This window comes from Blennius ocellaris (genome assembly GCF_963422515.1).
Source record: "Blennius ocellaris genome assembly, chromosome: 14".
Classification (NCBI taxonomy): domain Eukaryota; kingdom Metazoa; phylum Chordata; class Actinopteri; order Blenniiformes; family Blenniidae; genus Blennius; species Blennius ocellaris.
Window position 1 is genome coordinate 20,178,197 of NC_137663.1, and position 10,252 is coordinate 20,188,448.

Here is a 10,252-nt window from a genome sequence, read left to right on the forward strand (position 1 = left end):
AATGCTTTAAAAGTGGATAAAGGCGTCATCAAGGTAATTGTATAAAGGGCTTTTGTTCTTTGAGAATAGGTTTTGATTCTGCATGACTTTGCCTCCAAGAGACCCAAAATAATGCGTGACATTCTTCTGCTGGGTTATTGGCTTCACCTTCCTCTGACAAACAATGGAGACTATTTTCAATGAAGTTATTTCAAGCCACCTATTCAGCTGTCATGGAGAATACATTAAGTTATTATTATAGTGTGACTGAGTTCTAAAGTGAAAATCTGCCGACTTTTAGTCCAGTTAGTTACGGCTGGAATCCCAGAAACTTCACCCGACGATGAACAACGTGGTCTGATGGCACTTTCTGATTGCCTTCATGTATGACAGTGATTGTGATGACAAAAAAAAAAAAAAAAAAAATGTCTCCTCATTAAGAACAAATGGAAAACACAGTTTGAACAGATTGTTTTTTCTTTATTTATAGAGAGAAACACAGTTTGTCATTAAGACTTACATTTTGTTTGAGTCCACAGACTCAAATAGTCTATTTTTGTATATTTTGGTCTATAAAAGCAATGCTTTCCAGTCAGTGAGAATTACAATACTGCAAATCATCACAACACACACACACACAAAAACTTTTTATATTTCCCTTTTTACATTGCAGATACAATGTTTGTTTTTTTCAAACAGGAGATCGAGACTTACTTGGAAAAGGTGACCACTGCATTTCTCAACATTAGAAAACAACCAAGCCTGTGATTTAAAATATTTGCGTGACTTAACCTGAGTATTACACCGTGTACTGTTTATGTACAGCCATGTTCAAATACGTTGTGGCGTCCGCACACCAGTAACTTCGTGTGGTGGCACAAACTGCCAGACGTCAAAGAGTCCACAACAGTTTGAACCAATCGTGACGGCGACGCGGCGTGCGCGCAATCCAAAAAAAAAAATCCCGTTGGTCTTGAGATCAAAGTGAAAAGAATTATCTCGGAGCCTAAATTTTGTAATGACAATCTCAGCCTTAACATCTGGAAAACGGCGCCAGTCCAAAGTCGCCTGGCCTCAGATGGCAAAATAATTCAATTATAATTGGATTGGTGAATTAACCAGCAGTTAAAACAAATCACAATTCAACACACCTCTTCTTCATCCTTGTGGAGGGTTAGTCATAAAATCAACTGCCAAACAATCCATTGAATCCCACTTTTTTTTTTTTTTTTTTTAAAGAAAAAAAAATCTGTATGTTGAGAGGATGACAAACAAGAACACGAATCAGAGTTAAAAAAAACAAACACTGGTGGTGATTGTATGAATCCTCCCCTGTGGATCATGAGATGAACCGGGACTCGTCCTCGTCGGTTCCTAAACACCAGGTTCGGCTCCGATTTGTGTCCCCGTTTTGTCTGAAATCCCCTCAAGCCTACAGGGTGTGGGAATCCTCCGGCCTTAAGGGAACATCCCATAGTCATCACATGACAACCCGTGTGCTGAGTCACAAGAAATCATTGTCGACAAGAAGCCAACCAACAATAACTTTGGCATGTTTTATTAGGCAAAAATAGATCCAAAATACTGAGATTCCCATGAAAAGAGCATAAAGCAGACGTGTCAGTTTCAGAGGAAATAGATGCACTTTACCAAGGTGCACAGCTTACAACACAGAAATCATCTGAAGGATTAGAACAACTTAACTAACCGGTACATTTACAGATGCTATATATATATATATATATATATATATATATATATATATGCACACACATGTGTGACTATGTACAGAGAGGACATGATGCTTACTGCTGTACACAGGGTATCTGTGCACATCTAGGTAGCACGTAATTGTCCCTGTTAATTAACTACTGTACCCAGTAAGAATTAGTACATACCAATGGGCTACTCCCAGTGACACACAGTGTCACAAACATTATGGCATTGATTTTTTTTCTTTTTTAACCCCCCTTCCCTTATTTAAATAAAACTATTTTCATATAATACATTTCATATTTAGTTACATTCAAGGTATAGATACAATTTGTATCAACAAGCAAAAGTCAATTCTAGACATTTGTGGCTTAGTTGTTTGCGGCACTGAGAGAGGGAAGGAGGGGACTTTAAACAACCGTTCGGGCTCGTAGTTTAATCTTCTCTGGCACATTTAAACTGTTTTTTTTTTTTTATCGTGACAGTGAGGGCTTTTGTCTGTCCTGGAAGTAGTGCATTGCCCAGTGAAAACAGCTCTATTCTAACTTTTTAACTGAGTTCTTAAAATAAAATCATCTGTTGTTCACTCGACTGGGCGCTTGAAAAGCAAAGAAACATAAAAACTACCATGGTGCTACCATTCTCTTTATTTTATGTTAGAATTATAACCAGAAAGATTGGGGGGGAAATCAAACAATGAAATATTCAAATATTTGAGGTATTTTTATGGTGTATAAACTTATATTACAAAACAAACAAAAAAAAGTCTCAAATCTAAAATTTTTGCAGCAACAAATGTAAAATATTAACAACAACAAAAATTTACTTTTCATTTTATTCAAATTCTTTTAGAATATTTCATAGATAATCCAACAAAATGAATCCAAGTCTGAATGAATTAATCTCACAGTCAATCACAACTGAGTATTTATGAATGTACAAAAATTTATTTTGCACTTCACCGTTGTCGAAAAAATTTAAAAATAAAAAAATATTAAAGGGCAACAGACTATTCCAGGACTCATATTTAGGAGTATTACAATCAGGAAACGTGTATTTTGAAGCCCAAACCAGATGGATTATATATTCACAGATCACATAATCTGTGAACATGATTTTTCTTTTTTCTTTAAATCAATGAAAACTTAAATTTTTGTTGCACTGACAGTGCTTTTTGAAATGTGTAACAATTCATCCACCTCAAGGAAAGAAAAGAAAAAAAAAAAGAGGACGGCACGCAAACTTTTAGCCAAATGCCAGAAACAACCTTGACAGCAGCCTTGCAATCTGATTGTTTCACATGAAGAAACATTTAGGCAGTTTGTTTCACCTTCTCATGAACAGACGGCCAGCCGAAAGTGGCCTCGTCTTTTTTCATGAAAAAACAAAGTCAGCAAAGCCCAAAGCTCATTTTGGGCAGAACACATTCAACAAGTTTTTTTTTTGTTTGTTTTTTTTTCTTCTTTATGTCTGTTCATATACCACGGTTGTACCTAAACATTATAAAGAAATATATATTTTCAAAGCACCACCACTGAGACAAAGTCAGGCTGGCATACCATTAAAGAGTAATACCACTCAGTCTAGAAATCCTCAAACTTCTTTTTTTTTCTCCTTCATTAAAAGACAAATAAATACAGATTTGTGATCAGAGCATAGCCTGATGCTTTTCCATTACGAATGGGAACTCTAGGACTTTGCATTGAGCTCAACACTCCCTTTTTTATTTTAATTTTTTTTAAATATTTAATAATATAATCACATGCTTTAACACTAAAGCGGCCTTCAATTATTTTCTTGTTTTTTCGGCCCAGTTAGGATATCTTCAAAAACCGGATTAAAATAATAAAAACAAAACAAACTTGAAGGCCAAAACTCTTCTGATACATGTAATTGCTCAAGTCATGCAATTTAATTGCAGGCCATTAGTGTAAACCATTCCCCAAGTCTGTATATAAGTGGCATCTCCCTTCAAATGCACTCAAATCATTTGAGCCCTGAAGGTTTTTAACGCGGCGCGGCCTGGATGTGACTGTGGCACTTTATCCTGAGGCTGAAGACGTCATCGACATAAACAATGTTGTTTTGGAAGTTCTGTTCCCTTTGAGTGATTAGTTTCGCGAATAATAGAATTTTGTGGACTCTGTTCGTTCAATGCCGACCCCGCGATCGGGTTTAAAAGTATCACCTAATATACAGGCAGACTACTATCTGGCTCCAGGCGGCGCCACGTACAAAAAAAAACAACAACACTTGAGCTCGCGCTTCCACATCTCAAGGTGCATAAAAGAGAATATACACTTAAAAAGTACAAAGGTTTGCAATGCCATCTTCATGTTTCAACTGTACATAATCGACTTTAAGGTACTACATGTTACATGTAGGATTCTCACAAAAGTATAATACTAGATCAGAGTACACTCGTGCCAGTAAACCACTGGGTTTTTTTTTTTGTTTTGTTTTTTTTTGGCAGGAAGGAAAAAAAAAGTAAGATTAGAAAAAGTGAAAGCATCCTGAGAGCAATGTGCTGCAAGGCACAGCTTGAACCCTTCCATGACCCGCGGAGACAAAGGCTGCACGTGTGTAATGTACATCTATATTTCAGCAGCTTGTCCTCCCAATAAAAGCCATACAGGGAACTCCAACATGCTTTCTAGCGTTTGCTTGAACTTTAAATTATTATTTTCACTGTAGTTATTGAAATCTAATACTCTACAAGATATCACAATATTGACTCCACTACCAGGCCTAGCTGTTCGTACCAGATTCTTATAGTCGTCTGGCCGACGTACCATCAGCCGAAGCATCAAGTCTGATGCAGAATTCATTGTGCAAACATTTAACGGTGACGGTGAACACGAGCCCCCCGGCTCTAACCGGAGCATTTCTACCACTTGTCCTCAGGGACGTCACGTTCGCGTCACGTCCCGTGGGAAACGCATCCTCAAAAGGTTTCGCCAACATTTTACATGCACGGGAGAAAATCTGGTGAGAGGTCGGGTTAAGGCATGAGATCGGATGAGTCGTTTGGATGCGCTGCAACATTGTCTGGTGTTCAAAGCCGCAGCGGGCCGGAGCGCCGCTCCTCTCGCCGCGGGTTTGAATCGCTTGCCATAGTTTAAGCGTGTCTAATATGGTCAAAAGAAAGTTGGGAGTGTGAACGTGGGACTCGTATATTTAATCTTTTTTTTTTTTTTTTTTCTGTGTGCAGTTCAACAAATCAACGAGCGACTCGAGATGTACCCACGTTGCCTTACTGCTTGGGATCGCTACCACAGTGATGGCACCTTCCCTGTCTTCGGTTCATTGTCATACACGTTCGCGCTTGATGACGAAAACTGATTAAAAAAAAAAAAAAAAAAGGAAAACTCATCTCTGGGTCGAGGAGTCAGGTTATTGGCAAAAGCTGGTATTCGTCAGCCCGCTGAAGTGCGTGGAGACGTAGCCTGAAGCACAATTTAACCTGCGCCAGGACACAAAAACTTTGAGGGAGTCCATTAGAGCTACACAACAAAGATTACTTGGGAGTCCGACCACTGGAAAAGGATTCGCACGACAGATCTGACCAGTAGAAACAGGATCGCTCTGGATGTAGTCTCCAGTAAAATCTGATCGGTAACTATACAACATATCAAAAAATCCTCCCAACACTGTTATTATTACTTTGTACTATAATGCAAATGATCTCTTGAACTAAAAGGTCAAAGTTATGTATACTGACACTATATAAATTCGGTCTTTTTTTTTTGGCATTACTTAGCAGCTTATAAATGACTTTGAAATAATGGCTTCTGTGTGATTGTATGTACATAAATATGTGCACGCGCGCATACAAGTCGTATCTCGTTTGGCTTGTGTCGTGCACTGTCAAATTCTACCAAAATAGTAGCTTTTGTTAAGTGAGGCTGAGAAAAATATATCTCTTTAGATACTGAGATAGTGCTTTACATTTGAAAGGAGGAGGCTTCAATGACAAAAGACGTCCACTGAAAACCAAATCTGACAATGACGAAAGCGTGAGGTCATTCAGATATAAGGCCTTAAAATGTTGTAGTTCATGCTGTGAGGTATGTACCTACCTCCCATCTCCTGCTTCTAAAATAAATGCACACGCACACGCACACGCACACACACACACACACACACACACACACACACACACACACACACACACACACACACACACACACAAAAATAAATCACAAGTATATTTACAGCAGGGCCAGACCTAAGCAAGATTATTTATAGTTCCACTGCACCAGGAGCACTTCAGATGCCTTTCATAACACATTCACGGGGCCTGAACAAGAGCCTCGGAAAAAGCTACATGGCGTTCCGTGATCTCGTGTCGACTCTCGTAAGATGCACGTCTTCCATGATTTGGACCGATCTGTCCTCGCGTGGACCGTCTTGCTACGCAACTGGTTCTAGATTGTTGTGATCATGTTAAATGACTGAGAAATACATGAATGAGCCAGATAACCTTGTGAAATAAATGAAACTAAAACTAAACTCGGATTCGTTTCTGTAACGTCATGCTTTTGATTTCCATTAAGGGATACTTGACATATTTTCGTTTTGACCGATACGTTTGATCATAACGACATTAAATGTCAATAATAAATAAATAGCGGAACTGGGGAAAGCATTCCCGATCGTTTTTTTTTCAAACCCATTTCACGCGTATATATTTACAGACCAATTTTCATCATTTAAAAACAGCAGAAATGTTTCTAAATAACCTAAAAGTCTTGTTGCAGAACCGTCACAATGGTGACTGGCTGCCGTGTCGCTCCTGCTCAGGCACTGTCAATGTATTACAAGTCAGATTCGCATGAAGGCGTCACACCGGCTCCATCCCACTCCGAACCGAACCTTCTATGTTGATTACTTCTACATCAGCACAGTGATGTAAAATCTGATCATCAGATTTGCCAACACAACACATTTACAAATTAATGTCTCCTGAGGGCAGATGTTGCTCTGCAGCAACTGTTTTTTTTGTTTTTTTTTAACCGTGTGCCTTTCTTTGCGATCATAACCAATATTCCCATACCCGCTTGTCTTCTGGGGATTTTAAACTCGAGCAACAGCTTAGTGGCCTGATCTCAGCTTTGTAACAATGACAGCAGCAAGTTGTTGCGGGTCTGTTAAATGAGGGTTCTTCTCCATCACAGAGTGGACTATGTAAGCAGGGAATATGTTACAAAGGTTTCTGTAGGTTTGGTACTGGTGGTCCGGGATGACGTACCGCTCCTGGTGTTCGGCGGCCGACGGGGTCTCCCACGGCGAGCTCCAGATTTGCTCCATTTTGTCCGGCATGCTGCGCACCATCACCCGCTCGCAGCACGGCATCAGGCTGTTGCTCAGCGGGTACGAGTGATAGCCGTAGGACTCGTTGCCGCAGGGCAGCGGGTCCCAGCTCGCGTGCTGCTCTCGGCACAGGGGCGGCCGCCTCTGCCGCATCGGGTTGCTGTCGTATAGCCGCGAGTCCGATATGCTGTCCATGCGAGTCATGCCGAGGGAGCGCGTGGGCTGGGAGGACAGGGGCGGGAGGACGTTCTGAGCGAGGGGATAGTCTCCGGGGCAGCTGGACCGGGCTCCCACCGCCACGTGCTGGATGTGCGGCGCCAGGTGAGCTCCCGGCTGCTTGCGGGGGCCTTGCTTGGGCTCCTCCGGTCCGTAGCTCTGCACCCTGGTGAGCGCTTCGTGGCGAAACCCGTGGGAGAACGCTTGCATCCTGGCCTGCGCGGGAGACTGCTGCTGCCCCTTCATGCTCTCCTCCAAGCTACCGTCCACCGAGCTGGGGTACAGCTCCCCGTAGGAGGAGAACGAGTCACTGTTTGAATGGCTGAGGCAGGACTCGGGGCAGTGGCTGGGATTCCTCTGATACACATGCTCGTGCTCCATGCTACAGAAACTGTCGACATTATGCATGCTGCTCATGCTCATGGTTGAAAAATCACTGTGCAGTGAATAGTAGCCATGGTCGCTCACCGAGTCATACTTTGGGAACTGTTCGCCGTACGTCACGGAGGCGCCATGGCTATTGGTAACTAAAATGGGAGGGTACTGTACACTGGACATGTGCTCCAGGGAGCTGTGGGCAAACTGCAAAGAACCCGGGACCGGGCTGCTGGCTGATCGTGTGTTCAAGGCCCCAGCTGCGTGGCTCTTGGCAGGCTGCATGGTGGGCACGCTGAGAGCGGACACGAGGGAAGGCACTGAATTTGTCTCAGACTTCCGAGCAACGGACAGGGTCTCCAGAGGCTCGCAGGCCACTGAGCGAATGCTGGGGTCGGACTGACGCTTGGGCGCCACACGTTTGACCTCGGAGTTGCCGTCCCCCTTTACGGTTGCCGGACCAATCCCGCATTTGACCAAAGCCCCCTCGCTCATCGTTTTCACCGCAGACAATTTGGCAAAGGCCCGTAGTTCGTCAGCCACGGACCTCAGTGGCTGGTTGACACGCTCCGGGTGGTAGTACTTGCACTTGTGTCCGTATGTGCACTTTTTCCCTTGTTTAGAGAGAAAGTAGATCAAGTCAACAAGACAATACATTCAACCGATTATGACAGAGGTGTAACGGTTTTCTTTTTTTCCCAGATAGGGTTTTGCAAAGGGAACTCACCATAGGGGCATGGTTGTTTTTTGTGCTCTGGAACAACAGGCCGCTTACGAAGAAAGTTTTCTAAGCTTGGCCCGTGTCTTCCCAACGGATCATCAGGTGGCATAAACCTAGCAAAAACAAATTCATGAATCGTTTAATGCAAATCTAACCATAGCTGGCACAAAGAGCATCTTTCACAAGCTTAATTGTAACTGGTCTCACTATTTTCCAATGACCAGTACATTTTTTTTTATTATATTATTAATTATGGGAGAAATAAATGGTAATAAAACATTTTTTTTCTAATTTACACAGTGAATATGCTTATATATTATTTGTCAAATCTTTGGCAACACAAAAGAACAAAGGTTGAAAATGCAGTGCGAGTCTCTTACTTGTCATTGACAAATGAATACATTAGGAGACGCTCCTCTATGAACTTCTTCCACTCTGGCTTTTCATTTTGCAAGTCCCTGTAGTTGTCGTTTGACACAATAATTCCATCAGAATCATAAGCCAGCTTCACTATGAAGCGATCATCATAGCACACCACTCTCCGGCCTTGGACTCTTCGAGATGGGGTGAAAACCAGGATCTTCTCCTTCTCCAGTTTGCGTAATATTTCTTGATCTGAAGGGCAAAAGAGGACATTAACTTGCGACGGTGATCAAAACGTTCATCATAATTACATTTGAAACCAGAGAACCCCGAAGACATAAGCAATGCTTCAGTACCTGTGATGAGGGAATCAGGTCTTGACTGCTCTTTTCTCCAGGCTGGTACAAATACAGTGATGTCTTTGTGTCCTTTCTCCAGAAACCATTCGACTGCGAGCTGGATGCCGCGGCAAGAGAATACCTCTTTGTTTCCGTGGCTGGAAAACACAAATCTTAAATTTCAAGGAAGTGACATCCACTTACGCTAAACGTTTCGTATGGCGGGCCAAAGCCTCAACATTTCCAGGCGCGCAAGTCTCTTACCTCATTGCCACATTGGAGCCGTCAATGACAATGGGCCTCAGGTTATCGTAGGTATCGACGGATTCTTCTTCGACTGAGGCTTCCGGACTAACGGTCTCTTTAACACAGGGGGGGCGAGATATTGGCGCGGCCGTACTGCTGCAGGACTGACTTTCGGGTTCCGCTTTGTTGCCGAGTCGCACTAGCTCGGCGAGGACGTCGTTGATGAGCGCCGCCGCCCCCAGCTTGTTGAGCACGGTCTCCACCTGCTCTCCCGAATAGCCCAGCTTCAGAGCGAACTCCATCTTCGTCTGATACTCGCGCTCGCTGGCGGGCTTGGTCCCGTGTGCCGCGCCGCTCTCATCCTCGCGGAACTCCTGCGCGGTGCTACTCTGGGAGAAGCTGGGCCGGTCCAGGCACGGCGAGCGACAGAGCTGCCGGTGGGGCTTTGTGACACCCAGGGGCTCCTTCTTCTTACAGCCGCTGTTCACCTGAACCCCCTGGTGCTGCTGTTCCTCCGACTCGCTCTCGGAGCTGCTTCCGTCCTCGGACTCGTCAGTGGCATGCTGGGCCTCGCTTGAGTCAATGTTCTCATCCCTGCATGGGCGTTTTTCCATTTTGAGCTTCTCCACCATGGACCATGCTGTCATCACGTTTGTCTCGACACTTCCGATTTCCGCCCCATGCTTCCTCACCTCCACCACAACCAGGGAATCATACTCCGAGTTCAAACTTCAGCACTACAGGCTCTTTGTGTAGGGCCAAAGTGACGCGTCCTCGTTTCTGTGAGTAGGCTAAAATCTAATTATGTGATCCTGTAAAAGATTTAAAAAAAATAACACAAAACACAAGCATTAACCTTTCAGCAATCTGTTGAAAATTTCACTTATTTTTCAATATTAGTGCCTTTAAAAAGCAGGTGAAATTGTAACAACAGAAGAGTCTCAAACAATCATAGCGGCCATGTTCAAGTACTTGTAATCAGACTTCA

The 10,252-nt window shown here is 43.2% G+C and overlaps 1 protein-coding gene across 1 annotated transcript; it reads right to left on the minus strand.

The window, feature by feature from the left end:
• Nucleotides 1–553: 553 nt before the first annotated feature.
• On the minus strand, nt 554–10,048 carry zc3h12b (zinc finger CCCH-type containing 12B). The gene is made up of 5 exons (XM_080508270.1): nt 9,283–10,048; nt 9,037–9,176; nt 8,698–8,932; nt 8,324–8,430; nt 554–8,210 (listed from the first exon to the last, which is right to left on the minus strand). The coding sequence occupies exons 1-5, from the start codon at nt 9,909–9,911 to the stop codon at nt 6,787–6,789; spliced, it is 2,535 nt and encodes an 844-aa protein (XP_080364396.1). The 5' UTR covers nt 9,912–10,048; the 3' UTR covers nt 554–6,786.
• Between the last annotated feature and the right edge of the window lie 204 nt (nt 10,049–10,252).

Bases quoted from the DNA above. Each gene is read 5' to 3' on its own strand.
- zc3h12b (XM_080508270.1), bottom strand. From the start codon at position 9,911: ATGACAGCATGGTCCATGGTGGAGAAGCTCAAAATGGAAAAACGCCCA. The intron at 9,177-9,282 runs GTAAGAGACTTG...TGTGTTTTCCAG, and splicing joins GGCTCCAATGTGGCAATGAG to CCACGGAAACAAAGAGGTAT. The intron at 8,431-8,697 runs GTAAGAGACTCG...TGTTTTTGCTAG, and splicing joins TATTCATTTGTCAATGACAA to GTTTATGCCACCTGATGATC.